Raw genomic sequence first — 20,782 nt, 5'->3', positions numbered from 1 at the left:
TTATATCAAGGACACAAAAGCTGTGTCACTGAAATATACAAAGACAATGCTGCCATCTAAAGGCCAAGATACAGTCAGATACTCAGTGTATAGAAAAGCACACAGTTTGATATTCTAAAGTCAGCAAGCTTTACGCTTTAGAAAAGCACTGCACTGTGACTGTTTTCAGGCCACATAATGAAACTCGAACACTCTGGAGAAGGTTCTTAAGAAGATAGATACGACAATTAGCAAAATAATTTGGCTAATGATCAATATCTATCTGTACAGGTAAAGTTCTGCTAGCATCCTTTCAAACACAATATTCTTCTAAGTATCTGTATTAGTTGTTTGTTCTATTAAATGACATTTATTATCCCTGTCTATAATTAAATATACAGTATAATTATATATCTGCATATATAAATATTATTTATCATTAAGCAGATTATTATTTCTACTTACCCTGTTTAAAATATTTGTTGCTAAGGGACTAATGATAATACATCTCAGAGCAAAAAAAACCCAGACTACTTAAAGTCACAGCTTTGCAAGTAATTCAAATATTTATCCTTATTTCATAATTCCTAAAAATACATACCAAAGTTCCTATGGGAGATGAGTTATCAACAGCTTAACTGTCCAACAGAAAGAGTTCAATGATTCTCAATTTCTCTTTCTAAATTGAAAGAATTTCTTTGAACTAAAATATAGGAAAAATTACTTCAAATTTACAATGAAATCAAAATATTTACTGAATAACACTACATAAAAAACTTATTTCCTTTAGCATCTAAGTACATAATATCTTTCTAATGGACCATAATATCAAGGATATTTGAATATAACTGGACTTCCCTGGCGGCTCAGACGGTAAAGCGTCTGTCTACAATGCGGGAGACCCGGGTTCGATCCCTGGGTTGGGAAGATCCCCTGGAGAAGGAAATGGCACTCCACTCCAATACTCTTGCCTGGAAAATCCCATGGACAAAGGAGTCTGGTAGGCTGCAGCCCATGGGGTCGCAAAGAGTCGGACACGACTGAGCGACTTCACTTCACTTCAGAACCGTCAAAAAACATAGTTAATTCCTTTGAGAAACCACTGACCAAAATTTTTTGCTGAAACAAAGATGTTTTGAGCATCTTCTGTATGTGGGATTCTATGCTCGGAGCAGGGTTTCAAACTGTAGATCAGTCACCTTCTGGGTGGCTAAAACGCTCTTGGCTTGGGTGCAGAGGCGCCACCTTTGTATTTTGTAGTGTTGATTTGGGACATTAAAAGTGAACAACCAAACAAACAAGACTTTGATCAGGTAGGATTTGTTTTGCCCTTTCTAAATGTCAATTTTAAATTTCATTTTATGTTGTTTTCTCTAATTAATAAAAGGTTTTCACCCTAAAGACAAATAAAAAAAGAAAAATGTTTCTCTGGTTTTGCTCAACAAGAAAACAAATATTAATCAGTCAATAATGTTCCCATTACATGAGAAATATTAAAAACTGTAAGTCGGGATTACCATCTTTTAATTTATCTTGAGTGTAAAGTGGAAACAGATGACACACACAGTCAAGATCTCATAACAACCACTAGTTTTTTATGTTTCCTATGAGTCAAAATTAATACTGCACAATTTAAGGACATTATGTCATTTAATCCTCAAAACCACAACCCGCAAAAAGACAAACACTAATAACCCAATTTGCAAAAGACGTTCAGAAACCCTAAGTAGCTTTACCAGGGTCACAATGCAGGATTCAAAAATTCACTCTCTCTGACCCAGAAGACCTTACTGTCTCCAAAAGAACATAAAGACTCGGGAGTGATTATTAAAATTGTATTAAATGTAAAGAGGAATAGGAAGTATTTTTATTATGTAATTTTAGAGAAACATATAATTCTATGTGTTAATAAAAGCATATACTTTTAATTCAATGTTTCAATTTTTTTCTTACTATAATCTTATAAAAAAAAAAAAAGCATTATCTTACTTGAAGTGCTGAGGTTTCTTAGAGACTTTTCAAAACTTACCTTAATACATGAGAGGTATTACTAAATTTTGTAAACTAACTCTAAGGAGGGGGGAGCAACAAAAAGATCTCTTCATTTGCAGATAGAGTTAAAAAGCACATCTTCTTTATAAATCTGATACACGGTCAGGACCATCTTGCCTACATTTTAATGTAGAGTATTTTTTCGACATCAAGAACTCTACTAATGCCTCTGCAGTGACAACTTTTTCTGTTAAAAAGTTTTCTCTTTCTATACTGCATACTCATCAAATCAAAGTTAAATGAATTTGGAATATTATTCTGCTATAAAAAGGAATGAAGCTCTGATACATGCTACAACACAAATGAACTTTGAAAAAATATGGTAAGGCAAAGAAGGTAGATACAAAAGACCACATATTGTATTCTGTTTATATGAAATGCCTGGAACAGACAAATCCATGGAAACCAAAAGTAGACTACCAGTTGCCATGAGCTAGAAGAAGGCGGAATGAAGAGGGACAGCTAATGGACACAAAGTTCCTTTATGGGATAATAAAACCATTTTAGAACTAGTGGTGATGACTGCATAACTTTATGAATATACTAAAAAATACTGAATTGTACATTTTTAAAAGGTATATTTTATGATATGTAAAGTATATCTCAAAAAGAGAAAATTACATGGTTTTAAACAGTGTGTATGATTATCTACACATGTGCTTAAAACATAATATAAATTCTATGTAACACTCTAAAACCTATGTAACTACCAAGATTATCTGTCTCAATTTACTGAATCCCATTTTATGCCATACTAAGTGAAAGGCTCTATTTCACAAATGTACATCTTCTTGACTGTTAAAAATCCCTAACTATCTAAAATTATTATAACCCCTAGGGGAGTCAGAAGGAATGACAACTACATACTCATGTTTGGCAGCCAAATTTCATTTTTTCCAATTAATTTTTACCACTGTCACAGTTTAGGAAAAAACACATTAACACATGCTAATGAAGAATTTTTAACATGTAAGTACCACATATAAGCAAGCATCCACATGACTATAAAATCAAATTATAAAAATCACTGTTTTCAGAAGATTCTTGCTTTGAAGTAGAATTTGCCTCTAAACCACCAAAAGAAATCAGCAGAAAAAACCTGATAACACTGCGTTATAAGGAATTCAAGAGTTAAATGAAAAACAGAAGGATGATAAGAAGTACTTACTAATTTGTTTTCCTGCATGTATATTCTCTGTAATTTCAGACAGCCCTTAGCTATGACGATCATGCCTTCATCTGAGATCTTGTAACACTGGCCGAAATGAATATCTTTCAGTTCTCTGCATTTCGACCCCAGCTGTAAATAAAGAGATTCCGCTGAATGCTCCAAAAATAACAAAGTCAACATATTTCTAGAGGGATTTCCAAACAACTTTTTAAATAGCTATACCAAAGTTAAATAATTATTTATCAATTCCTCTTAAAATAGAATGCAGGCAATCTCTCATTTAAAACACTGCTGTGTAAGCCCTGTGACCTTCTAATCATTTCCTTGCTTCAACTGCCTCACACTCTCCATCCACCAAAAGGCCTAGGTTCCTTTACACTTCAAATTTGTATCTGTGTTACTCTTAAGTCTTTTTATCAGTCATACTGTTAGACTGAAAGGAATAGAGGTCCAAGGGATAAAACCAAAGTCCAAGAAGTGAACCATGATGCAGTGAGTGAGTGAACGAGTGCTTAGTTCATGAGATTCTGCTTCCAGCTCTGACTGCCCGCAATGTGTCCTTTTTCTCCATCGGCCCATTGACACTGTGATAGAGAAAAAAGACTGAATGTGCTAGAGCCAATATTCCAGTTAACACTTATTTACACACTTACTGCAAACACCAAAAGAAAAGGGACTAGTGATTTCCTGATTACTTTCCTCAAGTGTACATTAAAAAGTTACAAGTATAATGTCCCCCTTAAAAAACATGAAGCACCATATAGAACAAATTATATACATTTCTTTCCAAAATCTAGAGTAGAAATTAGATAATTAAAGCAAACGATAAATAAACATTGTTTTATGAGTGTTACATATGAAGAAAGTCATCTTAGATAAAATGAGAAAATTTAGTAAAAATCTATAAATCAAAAATTATCTAAAAAGTTACATTAAAACAAGAAACCCAGTGTTGACAAGAGTTCAAAGTGTATAAATTATTACTAAAAATCATGGAGAATTTAGAAACTTTTTTAAATTTTATAAAATAGGCCTGAAAATTATATGACTCGGCATCTAAATATTTACCAAAAAATGTAAGAAGAATGGATAATTGACTAGATGTACAGTAAAGTCAACACACTAAAAGTTAATTATACAACCTAGATAGTGGGTATTCAGGTGTCCATTCTAAAATTCTTTCAAATTTTCCATGTATTTAAAATTATTCATAACAGATTATTGAAATAATTAACTAAAGGTGTTTGGTAACAGTTAGCTACAAGAAATTAGCACAAGACTTTTTTAAATAGTAAAATAGAGAAAATAACTTAAAGTTATAAATTATGGTGTTTGCATAAAATTGAATATTAGATAACCATTAAATTGAAATAATCTTGGTTCATTTCCAAGGAAAACCATTCAATATCACATTAATCGAAGTCTATGCCCCAACCACTAATGCCAAAAAAACTGAAGTTGAACAGTTATTATGCATACCTACCAGAAGTAGGTCTAGTTACTTCTAGAAATAATGCCAAAAAAAAAGATGTCCTTTTCACCATAGGGGACTGGAATGCAAAAGTAGGAAGTCAAGAGATACCTGGAGTAACAGGCAAATTTGGTCTTGGAGAAAAATTAAGCAGGTCAAAGGCTAACAGAGTTTTGCCAAGAGAATGCACTGGTCATAGCAAACACCCTCTTCCAACAACACAAAAGACTACACATGGACATCACCAGATGGTCAATACCGAAATCAGACTGACTATATTCTTTGCAGTCAAAGATGGAGAAGCTCTATAAAGTCAGCAAAATCAAGACCGGGAGCTGACTGTGGCTCAGATCATAAACTCCTTATTGCCAAATTCAGACTTAAATTGAAGAAAGAAGGGAAAACTATTAAGCTGCACAGGTATGACCTAAATCAAATCCCTTCAGATTACACAGTGGAAGTGAGAAATAGATTCAAGGGATTAGAACTGATAGAGTGACTGAAGAATTATGGACGGAGGTTCGTGACACTGTACAAGAGACGGTGATAAAAACCATCCCCAAAAAACAGAAAGGCAAAAAACAAAACGGTTGTCTGAGGAGGCCTTACAAATAGCTGAGGAAAGAAGAGAAGTGAAAGGCAGAGAAAAGGAAAGATATACCCATTTGAATGCAGAGTTCCAAAGAATAGCAAGGAGAGATAAGAAAGCCTTCCTCAGTGATCAGTGCAAAGAAATAGAGGAAAACAATAGAATGGGAAAGACTAGAGATCTCTTCAAGAAAATCAGAGATACCAAGGGAACACTCCATGCAAAGATGAGCACAATAAAGGACAGAAACAGTATGGACAGAAGCAGAATACACAGAACTATACAAAAAAAGATCTTAATGACCTAGATATCCAAGATGGTGTGATCATTGACCTAGAGCCAGATATCCTGGAATGTGAAGCCAAGTAGGCCTTAGGATGCATCAGGACAAACAAAGCTAGTGAAGGTGAAAGAATTCCAGCTGAGCTATTTGAAATCCTGAAAGATGAAGCTGTGAAAGTGCCACACTTTTCCAAATATGCCAGGAAATTTGGAAGAATCAGCAGAGGCCACAGGACTAGAAAAGGTCAGTTTCCCTTCCAATCCCAAAGAAAGGCAATGCCAAAGAATGCTCAAACTACCACACAATTGCACTCATATCGCATGCCAGCAAAGTAATGCTCAAAATCCATCAAGCTAGGCTTCAACAGTATATGAACCGAGAACTGCCAGATGTACAAGCTATTTCAACAAGGCAGAGGAACCAGAGATCAAATTGCCAACATCCATTGGATCACAGAAAAAGCAAGCTAATTCCAGAAAAACAGCTACTTCTGCTTCATTGACTACACTAAAGCCTTTGATTTCAGGCAGTTCTACACTGACTGACTAATAATTTCTACCAGTGAATCCAAAAGGAAATCAGTCCTGAATATTCACTGAAAGGACTGATGCTGAAGCTGAAGTTAGCTCCAATACTCTGGCTATCTGATGGGAAGAAATGACTCAGTGGAAAAGGCCCTGATGCTGGGAAAGATTGAAGGCAAGAGAAGGGGATGACAGAGGATGAAATGGTTGAATGGCATCGCCGACTAGATGGACATGAGTTTGAGCAAGCTTCAGGAGTTGGTGATGGACAGGGAAGCCTGGCGTCTGCAGTCCATGGGGTCGCAAAGAGTCGGACACGACTGAGCGACTGAACTGAAAGCCTTTGACTTTGTGGAGCACAACAAACTGTGGAAAAGTCTTAAAGAGACTGGAATACCAGACCACCTGACCTGCCTCTTGAGAAACCTATAAGCGGGTCAAGAAGCAAGTTAGAAACAGACATGGCACAACAGACTGGTTCCAAATCGGGAAAGGAATACATCAAGGCTGTATATTGTCACCCTGCTTACTTTATATGCAGAGTACATCATGAGAAAGGCCAGGCTGCATGCAGCACAAGCTGGAATCAAGATCGCTGGGAGAAATATCAATAACTTCAGATACGCAGATGACACCACCCTTATGGCAGAAAGCGAAGAGGAACTAAAGAGCATCTTGATAAAGGTAAAAAAGGAGAGTGAAAAAGCTGGCTTAAAACTCAACATTCAAAAAACTAAGAATATGGCATCCCATCCCATTACTTCATGGCAAACAGATGGTGAAACAATGGAAACAGTGGCAGACTTTATTTTTGGGGGCTCCAAAATCACTGCAGATGATAACTGCAGCTATGAAATTAAAAGACTTGCTCCTTGGAAGAAAAGCTATGACAAACCTAGACAACATATTAAAAAACAAAGACATTAATATGCTGACAAAGGTCCGTAGAGTCAAAGCTATGGTTTTTCCAGTAGACATGTATGGATGTGAGAACTGGACCATAAAAAGGCTGAGCGTTGAAGAACTGATGCTTTTGAACTGTGGTGTTGGAGAAGACTCTTGAGAGTCCTCTGGACTGCAAGCAGATCAGTCAGCCAGTCCTAAAGGAAATCAACCCTGAATATTCATTGGAAGGACTGATACTGAAGCTGAAGCTCTAATACTGTGGCCATCTGATGTGAAAAGCTGACTCATTGGAAAAGACCCTGATGCTGGGAAAGATTGAAGGCAGGAGGAGAAGTGGACGACAGAGGATGAGATGGTTGGATAACATCACTGACTCAATGGACATGAGTTTGAGCAAGCTCCAGGAGATGGTGAAAGACAAGGAAGCCTTGTGTGCTGCAGTCCATTGGGTAACAAAGAGTCGGACATGACGGAGTAACTGAACAACAACAACAAAAAAAAACTGAAGTAAACACTTGACAAATAAAATGTAAACTGTACATATTTTTATAATATAATTCTACTAATTATGAATGTTTATGTATACACATACATATTTAAACATATACATATGTATAGAAAGGAGATGAAATATACACCCAAGTGTTTACAGTAGTTATTTCTGATCGGTACAATAATGGGTATTGTTTTTTTTTCTTTTTTACCAATCTTCTCACATCTTTTTGCAAATAAATCATTTGTAAACAAAAACTTCCAAGTTTTGTTTCAAATAAAGTAAGAAAGATACACAATTTCAACTATTTTTCTAGGAATGGTGATATACACAAGGCATGTTATTTTAATCTAGGTAACACAATAACCAAATATATATTCCACTGGAAATATAAACTCCATGAAGACAGAGATTTCACTAATGTAGCCCTGGTGCCCATGTCTAATAGTCAGCTGATACTTAGTAAATATTTGTTGAATGACTGAAAAGGTTGATCAGAGTTTTTCATTGTAAAGAAGTCTTTTTGAAAAATGGACAAATAAAGGGATCCATGATTATGGTCCCATATACTACCGTGTTCTATTTAATTCAACAGTTCTAAATTGGGTCCACAGGTGGAAATCAAGGATTCCAGGTAAATGCAAAAGGGAAAAAAAAAGGTAAATTTTTATTTACTTGCTATTCTCTAATGAACTTTAACCTCTCCTTCACTTATTAACAGACAATCATAGTAGTTTAGCAGTATGCATAACTCTATAAACAATAGGAAGCAAAAATAATCTCATGTAACGTTACTGCTGTTGCAGATACAGTGACATAGCATTTTTGTCATCAATTTTCATCACGTTCGTTAGATGTGCTACCAGATCTTACAATACATTAAAAAGGCACATATATTTCTAGAACAAACATACATGTTACTCAGACCAGAGAGCTGAATTGAAAGTCAGTAAGTGAAGAAAGCAGAGCAGTAGTATCTTAGCTCACAACCAACACACCCAACAAGGTCACATGTGTACAGCAGTGAGGGCAAGGCTGGTGTGGAAGACACCAGGGTTCCTGAGAAGTGCAGTAAAAAAGCAGTCAGCCCCTCAGAGCACCGCCCACTGCTGCAGAGCCCGCCCCTGCCCCGCTCAGACAGCAGGGAAAGACGGGTTTACCGAGGGTCGTGCACCACAGAGGGCCGTGCACCACAGAGGGCCGTGCACCACAGCGTCCTCCGACGGGGGCAGGCCATTGGCAGACGAGAGCAACAGCACACTTCTGAAAATGTGAGGATGATTGTTTTCAAAGCGAAAATGGAGGAATTAAAAGAAATAACTCCATAAAATGTTCCAGGATGAGAGGATACGGACTTCCAGACCAAAAGGACTCACCCGTACATCTAACCACAAATGACAAAAGAAGATCTATGCCAAGGCAAATCATCATAAAGTTTCGTAACTGTGGGTATAAAAAATATTCTGCAGATCGCTAGTAAGAAACAGATTTCATACAGAGGGTTAAAGATGAAAATAGCATCAAACTTCTTAATGACAACACTGAAAGAAAGCAATAGAGCAACGCCATTAAATACTGAAGGAAAATTATTTCAAATCTATGATTCTATTAAGTGTGAGGGGTAGAAAAGAGACATTTTGACACGTGCAAATTCTCAAAAAAGACTTACGTCCCATATATTCATACATCCCATACATTCATACATCCCATACAGGAAGTGATCACAGTCTGTGCTCTATAAAACATAAGAATACATCCAGAGAAACAAGGCATGACGTCTAGGTAATAGGACATCTCACAGAACAGCAAGAAGAAGAAAACATTGAAAATAACAGTGACGGTAAGACACTAAGATGACCATTAATGCAAAAGTAGGACAGGGGAGCCTGGTGGGCTGCCGTCTATGGGGTTGCACAGAGTCGGACATGACTGAAGTGACTTAGCAGCAGCAGCAGCAGCATACATTCAAGAAGTCCAGACTGTTGTCTGCTTTAAGAAAATAAATTTAACTAAGCATCTATATATAGATACTAAAACAGGTGGGGGGAGCTGTGGGCTCCATCACTGTTAAGATATAAAAACTAGTAAAGTAAATGAGGACAAAAGGTATTTATTCATTTTGATAAAAACAAAATTCCAAATGGAAAAAAGGTAAGTACACAATTATAAAATGTAAATACTGAATACTTATTTAATCAAAATTAGAACTATTTTGATACTCTGAAGGGATAGGAGATAGAAAAGGATAAGTGAGCTAAATCCTCATCTTTCCATAGCAAGGAAACAGCACAAATGTTCTAAAATGAATAAATCAAGAAAACACACACAGAAACAGACAGGAAATGCTTCTCTACTATTGCGTCCTTCCTGTGAACTCTGGTCTAACTCCTGGTCTCTACACGGATTATTAATTAGCTTACATTAATAAACTGAATATGTTCAGTTCATCTCTGTTCTTTTGCCCCTTGAGAATAAACTGCCCACAAGGAGCACCCTACTTCTACACTTGCAGGACACTGCTGATTCAGCCTAGTGAACGATGACTATGCCCACTGACCAAACTATAGCATTTGCATTAACAGATGTATTCAACTCTCTTAGTAAGCAACATTCCCAATCTAGCCTTTCTGTGTATTAAAGCTGGTGTTTTCCCTCTGCCACTATTCCAATGTCTTATTTGTCAATTTATTCAGATACTGAGCAATAAAGAGACCTCAACACTTAGTGCACCAGCCAGGATTACTGAGAAACAGAAGAGAATCTGGATAAAAGAAGTAACAGGTGTCTATAAGACTCTTAGACATCAACGTCTGTGGACAGCTTGGTAGAGTCTCATGTTAAAACAGGTAAGTTATACTGCTGCAAAGGTCCATTTAGTCAAAGCTATGGTTTTTCTAGTAGTCATGTCTGGATGTCAGAGTTGGACTGTGAAGAAAGCTGAGCACAGAAGAACTGATGCTTTTGAACTGTGGTGTTGGAGAAGACTCTTGAGAGTCCCCTGGAGTCTCCCCTCTAAAGGAGATCCAACCAGTCCATCCTAAAGGAAACAGTCCTGAATATTCACTGGAAGGATTGATGCTGAAGCTGAAACTCCAATACTTTGGCCACCTGATGCGAAGAACTAACTCATTGGAAAAGACCCTGATGCTGGGAGGGATTGGGGGCAGGAGGAGAAGGGGACGACAGAGGATGAGATGGCTGGATGGCATCACTGATGCGATGAACATGAATTTGGGTTATCTCCGGGAGTTGGTGATGGACAGGGAGGCCTGGTGTGCTGCGGTTCATGGGGGGGTCGCAAAGAGTTGGACACAACTGAGCGACTGAACTGAACTGAATACTGCTGCAGTCTGGAAGAGATGTTTAAACCAATTACATGGTGTTTTGACCTTAGCAAGTAGCTCTGATGCCTTTATCTACAAACAAGTGACTGTGACTTTCCATAGAGCAAACAGCCACATGGGCAGGCATACATACATAAGAACCATGGTAATGGTCTCAACAGATATGAGCAGCACAGGACCCTAATAACTTACTAGGGAAGAGCGTCTCGAGGGACAATCACCATCATTTAGTCTCACTGAAGAAACTGATGTTCTATTTTAGACAACCTCATTGAAAATACTAGGAAAGACTGCATCCATATTGGTGTTTATCTGTACTAGTCACGTTACCCCAAATGAATGTTCTAAAGTTCCAGGAATAAATTTAATCAAGAAGGTAAAAGATCTGTACTCTGAAAACTATAAAACAATGATGAAAGAAACTGAAGATGACACAAATAAATGGAAAGATAAACCATTCACGTGGACTAGAAGAATATTGTTAAAATGACCATACTAACCAAAGCAGTCTACATATTCAGTGCAATAGCTATCAAAATACCAATGGCATTTTTCACAGAACTAAAACAAATCATCATAAAATTTATATGAAACCACAAAAGACTTCAAATAAAGCAATCCTTAGGAAAAATAAAAAAGCTGGAAGCATCACATGCTTGATTCCAAGCTATACTAGAAAGCTACAGTAATCAAAACAGTATGACACTGGCACAGAAACAGGCACAGACCAACGGGACAGAACAAAGAGCCCAGAAATAAACACACACACACACACATATTCACACCCAGCCTGCCCTTCAACGCTATTTGCACCTGACATGCCAGGCACAACCCGAACTCTCATTCTTCCAGTAAATGGTCTTAGGCACCTAAGACACAGAACCCAGGATGTCATTTAGGAGGCTATGAATCTCCATCAAGTCAAGTCCAATATCTGGTTCCCTAGGAAAGGTGCATGTTGAATGAACAGTAATAGAAACTCTCCTCTAACTCTAATGTGTCAAGGGTACCCATCAGTCAACTCTGAAGGAAAGCATTTAATACAAAGGGTATTATCACTTAAATGAAGCCACCTATTAATCCATGGTTCATATTAGCACATGACAGCAATTAGAACTATAGACTAAATTAATATAAAAAGGATTATCCTTATCTTTTCCTCTTTATAACAGTCATTTAAGATTCTTTTCCTTTAAGATTATTTACAGTTTTGCTCCAGAACCTTGAGTGTTAGTGCCTCAGTCATGTCCAACTCTTTGTGATCCCATGGATATAGACCACAGGGCTCCTCGGTCCATGGAATTCTCCAGACAGGAATACTGGAGAGGGAAGCCATTACTTTCTCCAGGGGGTCTTTTCAACTCAGGGATCGAACCCAGGTCTCCTGAATTGCAGGCAGATTCTTTACCATCTGAGCCACCAGGGAAGCCCCTAGAACTCCAAAGGTATTTTTCAAAATTTTCTCTAAAATACTTGGAGATGAAAAATAAATAAATAAAAAATAAAATACTTGGAGATGATTTTCCCTGAACCTCAAAATTTACTTAAAATTTTGCACACTACCCTTAAGAATTTACAGAAGAAAATATGTTTTAACAAGCTATTTGCTGTTACTGGGTTATTTTTATAAATAACAACAAAACAAACACCTTAGGAAGAGTATAATTCGACAAAGAATCTAGATAACTGAAACCACAACACAGAACCACTGGGATAGAAGTAAGATTAGGTTTTCCAAGGTCACAGGAAAGTTTTTCAAAACCAGTAGTAAAAACATATTTTTAAAACATGAGGTATGCCTTCAATAGAAGAGGAAATTTGTTCCTTCTTTCCATTCCTGATATATCACCACTGTCACTATTATACATATGCAAGAAAGCAGTGAAAAAACCTAATCCATATCTTATAGTAACTTCACCCAACTACACTAAATACTCATGTCTGTGAAATCATAAAAATAACAATGTCATAATTTGATTCAGTAGTTTCATTGGTAGTAGAGGAACACAAACAACGAGATATGAAAGAAAGCAAAGCAAATTTTTCAAACTGCCACTCATCTGACCCACTTTAAGGACTCAAATTTGAATCTTTTTCCTAGATTTATGTTGTTTGACTTTATGAAACACTGAAAACATTATGCAAGTGATAAGCCAGACGCAGAAGAATTAGGAGTGTACGAGTCCACCTACATGAGGTAGCTAGAATAGGTCCTGAAAGTCCACTAATCAGAAATCAGAATAGAGCCCACGATGGTTACACAACATGGTGAACATACGTAATGCCACTGAATCGCACACTTAAAAGCTGTTAAAATGAAAAACTTGCTAAAATAGTAAATATTAAGAAGATTCTACCACAGTAAAAAAAAAAAAAAAACACCACCACCACATTGAAAAAACAAATGCCAGGAAAACTTGAGATTAAAAAAATAAATAAATAAGTCAACAGAAAATGATGTTTCTTTCCAAACCTGTTTTTCTAATTATAATTATTTTAACATAATTACATTAGATATTAAATAAACTGACTTAAATGAGAAAGAAAAAGAAAGCTCATGCTATAAAAAGTTGGTTGAATGTTCTACATTCAATGAGAACAAGCCATAAAAACATGCCAATAAATTAGTTTCCAGTAAGACACTATAAAATTATAAAATATTGAGAAAATCACAATTTCAAAGAAGCTGCACCCATATTCCTGTCCCACTTCAATTTTTAATAAAAACTGAAAATCAGCAGTGCCACATCATTGTTATACTTTAAATAAAATCTATCCATCCATCACATGCTCAGTCACGTCCGACTCTTTGCGATCCGATGGACTGCAGCCCACCAGCCTCCTCCGTCCATGAGATTCTCCAGGCAAGAATATTGGAGTGGGCTGCCATTTCCTCCTCCAGGGGATCTTCCTGACCCAGGAATCAAACCTGTGTCCCCAGCATTGCAGGCAAATTCTTTACCGCTGAGCCATCGGTAAATCTATATAAGTAAAATAAAGTAAAACTCTATCTCTAATTCAAGAAAAAGGCCTTGACTCTATATCAAAAGATTCACTAAATGAATCTACAATTATATAACACTTTTAATTAAAATGTTTATCAAACATATTGATTTTGTGATTCTATCATTTAACTGAATTTCAGTTAACTGACCAACTTCCATTCTCAGGCCCATTAGGTGAGAAGACTTACACTGAATTTTAACAATGCACACCTGTACCTCACTGGGTTGTGGAGATTTTTTTAAAAATAACAATCAGAAATGCTTACTGGCACACTGAAAAGCATATAAAAGTACTAAGTAAACATTTTATACATTATAATTACTATCAATGGGTATAGAAGGAAGCTATTAGAACACTATTCACTAGGATTCATGAGAACAGAAGTTTTTATAAGTACTATAAAGATAAATTCCCATGAAGAGGCCTTCTTGAATTATATGAAGCCTCAATACTCCCAGTTACAGATGGAAAATATTTTCTATAGTCATTGAATTGTACATCTCAGCTTAAAATCCTAGAATATGGTCTCAAATGACAAGATTCAGAAATCAAGCAAAACAGAAAGAGAATATTGGCTCCATAACTTCCCAACTATGTGAACGTGGGTAAGTTACTTAAATTTCAAAAGATTCAATTTTTCATCCTGAAATACTTCAGGGCTACTGTGAAGCTTAAAGTGGATAACAAAATATGAAAGCACAAAATACAATGCCTGTCACATATAAAAAGCACCTAAAATACATTTACTTCCCATTGTCAATTGTGATGCTAATTTAGAGACAGACGGCTTAAAACACTCTTAAACTACTTAACTATAAAACATTTTGATAAAGAATGCTTTTCAAGATCTCTACTTTCTCAGCCTCATTGTAAGTAACAATTATCATTACAGGGATAAAAAATGAGTGTTACGACTTCCCAGGTGGCACCGGTTGGTAAAGAATCCGCCTGCCAATGCAGGAGACACAGGTACCATTCCTGAGTCAGGTAGATCCCCTGGAGAAAGAAATGGCAACCCATTCCAGTATTCTTGCCTGGAAAACTTATGGAGAGAGGAGTCTGGCAGGCTACAGTCCATGAGGTCACAAAGAGTCAGACACGATTAAGCAGGCATACAAGGATGCCATGTGCAGAGGGGAGGAAATGAGCTAGATGGGTTGAGTATGAACTCAAGGCACCTCTGAATATGAATGCCAGCCCTATCACTTACTACTTTATCTCAGATAAATTACTGATAGTCTCTCTGTAACAACTTACTCATCTATAAAAATGAAACAATACCAACCTCACAGAGTGGCAGTAAATCAAGAGAGAAATTAAATGTATGAATATACAGTCAGAATATATGAACAGTGGCTAACACATGGCAGAGCGCCGAAGAACTGATGCTTTGAACTGTTGCGCTCGAGAAGATTCTTGAGAGGTCCTTGGACTACCAGGATATCAAACTTGTGAATCCTAAGATAAATCGATCTTGAATATTCATTGGAAGGACTGATGCTGAAGCTGAAGCTCCAATATGCTGACCACCGGATGCGAAGGGCCAACGCAATGGAAAAGACCCTGATGCTGGAAACACTGAGGGCAAGAGAAGGGAGCGACAGAGGATGAGATGGTTGGATGGCATCACCAACTCACTGGACGTGATTCAGAGCAAACCCCGGGAGATGCTAAAGGACAGGGAGGGCTGGAGTGCCGCAGTCCATGGGGTCACAAAGAGTTGGACACAACTGAGTCACTGAACAGCAACATAAAGGTTACATCTGCTGCTGCTATGTCACTTCAGTCGTGTCCGACTCTGTGCAACCCCATAGACAGCAGCCCACCAGGCTCCCCCGTCCCTGGGATTCTCCAGGCAAGAACACTGAAGGGGGTTGCCATTTCCTTCTCCAATGCATGAAAGTGAAAAGTGAAAGTGAAGTTACTCAGTCGTGTCCAACTCCTAGCAACCCCATGGACTGCAGCCTTCTAGGCTCCTCCGTCCATGGATTTTCCAGACAAGAGTACTGGAGTGGGGTGCCATCGCCTTCTCCATAAAGGTTACATACCTGCTCTTTATTTAACTATCACTACAACATGTAAAGATAGATTAGATGAGACTGAGAGTTTCCTTTATCTCATAGAAATTCAGCATCTAAAAACAAGTAATGTTTCTTTTTTCCTTTATTGTGGTAAAATATATGTAACATAAAAATAGCTATTTTAACCACATTTAGGTATACAATTCAGTGACATTATTTCCATAGTGTTGTGCAACCATCCCCACTATTTCCAAAACTTTTTCATCACCTCAAATAGAAACTCCCTACCCATTAAGCAATAAGTACCCATTCCCTGGGCTTCCCCAGTGGCTCAGTGGTAAAGAATCCACCTGCAATGCAGGAGATGCAGGTTTGATTCCTGGGTCAGGAAGATCCCCTGGAGGAGGACATGGCAACCCACTCCAGTATCCTTGCCTGGAGAATCCCATGGACAGAGGAGACTGGTGGGCTACCATTCACGGGGTCGCAAAGACTCGGACACGACTGAAGCCAACTGAGTACCCATTCTCCACTTCTCCTACCCCATGAAACACTCTACCTACATCTGTCTCTATGTATTTGCCTCTAGTAGGTAATTTATAGGGCTTCCCTGTTGGCTCAGCAGTAAAGAATATGCCTGCAATGCCCGAGACCCAGGAGACCCAGGTTCAATCCCTGGGTTGGGAAGATCCCATGGAGGAGGGCATGGCAACCCACTTCAGTACTCTGGTCTGGAGAATCCCAAGGACAGAGGAGCCTGGCAGGCTACACAGGGTCGCACAGTCAGACGTGACTGAAGCGACTAACAGGGAATTTACGTAAGTAGAACCTTACGGTATTTTTAGTTTGTGTCCGGCCTATTTAACTTGGAATGTGTTTTCAAAATTCACTCACATGGTAACAGGTACAGCATTTCATTCCATTATAAGGCCTAATAGTATTTCATCACGTATACATACATTTCATTCACTCATTCATCTCAATGGGCACTTGGGTTGTTCCTATCCTCTGGCTGTTAAGAATAATGATAAATGAAAACAAGTAAACAAGGATCTATTTGAGTCACTGTTTCCAATCATCTGGGTTATATATTTAGGGAAGAATTACTGGGTCATATGATAGTTCTATGTTTAATCTTTTGATGAACCACCAAATTCTTCCACAGCACACGCAACACTGTTTCTGTTCCTGATCTTAGGGGAAAACTGTTCAGCTATTCACCATTGAGTATATCAGCTGCACGTTAGTCACATACAGCCTTTATCATGTTGAGAAACATGATACCTTTCTATTCCTTTCTATTCTACCTTTCTATTCCTATTCCATTGTGTGCTTTATCAAGGAAAGGAGCTTGACCACCAAATGCATTTTCTGAGCCAATTAAGATGATCATGTGGGTGCTTCTTCCTTCATTCTGGTAACGCAGTACATTACACTGACTGATTTTTGTATGTTGAGTCATCCTTCCATTCATGGGATAAATTATACTTGGTCATAGTATATAATCCTTTTAACATGCTGTTGAATGCTCTTTGCTGTATTTTGTTGAAGATTTCTGCATCTATAGCCATTAAACACATTAGTCTACAGTTGTCTTTGCTTGCAGTGTCTTTCCCTGGCTTCAGAATCAGGGTAATGCTGGCCTCACAGGAATTACCAAGAGTTGCTTTATTTTAAATATTTTGAAAGAGTTTGAGAGACAGATTGGTATTATTTCTTCCTTACCCGTTAGACCAAATTCCAGACTTTGCTTTGTTGAAAGGATTTTTACTACTGATTCAATCTCCTTACTTGTTACAAATCTGCATTCAGATTTTCTACTTATCTCTGCATCAGTTTTGTAGCTTGTACATTTCTAGGAATTTACCCATTTCATCTAGGCTATCCAGTTTTTGTTGTATATAGTTGTTCACAATTTTCTTATATAATCCTTTTTATTTCTATAGTTAGTGGTAATGTCTGCTCTTAAATTTCCCATTTAGTAAGTTGAGTCTTCTTTTTTACTTAAGTCAATCTAGTTAAAGGTTTGTCATTTTTGCTGGTATTTTCAAAGATACCAGTTTTGGTTGCATTGATTTTCTCCATAACTTGTCTGCTTTCTAGCTCATTTTTCTGTGCTCTGGTCATCATTTCCTTCCTTCTGTTAGCTTTGGATTTAGTTTCGTCTTCTTTTGCAAGTGCCTCCAGGTATTAAATTACACACTTCAGTATCCTTCCCGGGATGGACAGAGGAGCCCAGTGGGAGTCCATAGGGTGGCAAAGGGCTGGACACAACTCAGCAACTGAGCAAGCATGCCAGGTGTCCAATTAAGTCCTCCAGGCGTGCAATTAAGTTACTTATTTCAGATTTTTCTTCTGTTGTAAACATAAACTTTTACACTATAAATTTCCTTCTGAACACTATTTTTGTTGTCATAATTTTGGTATATTGTATTTTCATTTTCATTCAATATATTTTCTAATTTTCCTTGTGATTTCTTCATTGTCCCATTGGTTGTGTAAGAGAATATTATTTACCTTACAGATACTTGTGTATTTTCCAGTTTTATGTTATTGATTCTTAGATTCACGTCATTATGGTCAAAAAAGATTCTTGTTTGGCTTCAATCTTCCCAAATTTATTAAAAGTTGTTTGTGATTGGAAATACGGTCTAACTTTGAGACTATTTCACACACACTCTTTTGTTGCTGCTGCTGCTGCTGCTGCTAAGTCGCTTCAGTCATGTCCGACTCTGTGGGACCCCATAGACGGCAGCCCACCAGGCTCCCCCATCCCTGGGATTCTCCAGGCAAGAACACTGGAGTGGGCTGCCATTTCCTTCTCCAATGCATGAAAGTGAAAAGTGAAAGTGAACTCGCTCAGTCGTGTCCAACTCTTAGCGACCCCATGGACTGCAGCCTACCAGGTCCCTCTGTCCATGGGATTTGCCAGGCAAGAGCACTGGAGTGGGTGCCATCGCCTTCTCCACTTTTGTTGCTAAGTGCAGTCTACTGTATGCATCTGTCAGCAGACACTTACTGTGACTGGTTTACAGCACTGTGCAAGCCCTCTGGTTTACTGTTGATCTTTTTCTCATTGTTCTCTCCATTAGTGAAAGTAGGGTATTAAAATCTCCAACTATTAATGTGTAACTGTCTTTTCCTCCCTTTAAGTCTTTATATATTTAAGAGCATTTTTCCTTTATATATTTAGGAGCTGTGTTGTTTGGGTCATATGCTTGTAACTGCTGCATTTTCCTGATGAATTGAAATTTTTATCAATCTATAATGACCTTCATTGCTTCCAGTAACCTTTTTACTTAAAATTTTTTTTCATAATAATACAGATCCTTCTCAATTTACAACAGACTTAATTCCTGATAAACCTGTAAGTTGAAAATATCATAAGTCAAAAATGCATTAATACACCTAATTTACTGAACACCACAGGAGAGCCTAGGCTACCATAAACAGGCTCAGAACCTTATATTAGCCTATAGTTGGGCAAAACCACCCAACATGAAGCCTACTTTATAATAAAGTGTTGAGTACCTTGTATAATTTCAACAAAAGTGAAAGAGAGAACCGCAGTATGGGTACAGAATGGCTGTCACTGTGACAGCTGTTTACCCTCGTGACTGTGTGCCTGACTGGGAACCACAGCCCACTGTCACCATCCAGAAACCTGAGTGTTGCATCACATACTGCCAGCCCAGGAAAAGATGAAAATTCAAAATCTGAAGTACAGCACCTATTGAATGCATATGGCTTTCACACCATCATAAAGTCAAAAAATTATTAAGGCAAAACACCATAAGTTGAGGAGCACTACAGCTTTCCTTGGTTATTAGAATTTGAGTGGAATAATTCTTTCCATTTGTATTAACTTTCAACCTCATTGTGTCAATATCTAAAAGGAATGTTTTTTTAGACTTTATATGCATGGCTGATTTTTTTTTTATTCTGCCAATCTTTGCCCTTTAATTAGAGAACTTAATCCAATTATAATCAAAGTAAGTTCTGCAGTCATGAAATTAAAAGATGCCTGCTCCTTGGAAGGAAAGCTATGACAGACCTAGACGGCTTATTACAAAGCAGAGATATCACTTTGCCAACAAAGGTCCATATAATCAAAACTATGGTTTTTCCAGAAGTCATGTATGGATGTGAGAGCTGGACCATAAAGAAAGCTGATTATCCTAACTTTCCAAAGAAATTCTCTCCCTGGCTTTTTCCCCTCAGGCCTTGTGTGATCCAGTGCATGATTCAGCCATAATCTTTTGCCCCAACTGCAGATTTTTGTATTTGCTTACAATATCCACCCTGAATGTATTTTGAATTAGGTGAAATAAATATGAGCATCGTACATGAGTCCTTTAAGAAGCTCCCAAGCAGGTTAGAATACACAAACCCAGTAAACTGGGAATAAAGTCTGCTCTGCTCCCTCTGGAAGCAGGGGCACACACTGGGAGCACACGCTGCTTCTTCAGTGTTGCTGCCAAGCTGGGGAAGGTAGGAGGCACAGACAGGTAAAGTGTCACAAAGCTCTATCACTGTTTTTAAACTGCCTTTCCCCTGCCCCAGCATTCACTCTGCTGTCAAACACTATTTTTCTGAGTTCTGGCAAAGTTGGTTCTAATGATTTCTGTTTGTTTTCAAATGTTTCTGTGGAGGAATGGGGTTTGGGAGCTGTCCACTCCATCATTCTGCTGATCTTACTTTACATATTTATTTTTAAAGGCCTAAAATCCCATAATAGAGCAAGACCCAAATTTACTAATGCAACATCTATTATTTTGTACATTTTAATCTAGGAGATGCCTTCAGTGGCTATTTCCAGAATTTCTACAGAGATCCATTAACTGGATTGAGGGGTTAAACTGTTGTAATCAAATACGAGCAGTCACATAAATTATTAACTTAATGGATACAATTTCTTAGATGTCTTTGAATACTTTCACTAC

At 37.6% G+C, this 20,782-nt stretch overlaps 1 protein-coding gene across 1 annotated transcript in view; it reads right to left on the bottom strand.

Moving 5' to 3' along the window:
- Window positions 1–20,782, bottom strand: part of FBXL17 (F-box and leucine rich repeat protein 17) — a 523,914-nt gene that overhangs the window by 477,865 nt on the left and 25,267 nt on the right. The window contains exon 4 of the mRNA XM_027545478.1: window positions 3,200–3,331. Within this exon, the coding sequence (XP_027401279.1) occupies window positions 3,200–3,331 (132 nt within the window). The remainder of the gene's footprint in view (window positions 1–3,199; window positions 3,332–20,782) is intronic.

Source organism: Bos indicus x Bos taurus, chromosome 7, assembly GCF_003369695.1.
Source record: "Bos indicus x Bos taurus breed Angus x Brahman F1 hybrid chromosome 7, Bos_hybrid_MaternalHap_v2.0, whole genome shotgun sequence".
Lineage (NCBI taxonomy): Eukaryota > Metazoa > Chordata > Mammalia > Artiodactyla > Bovidae > Bos > Bos indicus x Bos taurus.
This window is presented reverse-complemented; position numbering and strand designations above follow the sequence as displayed.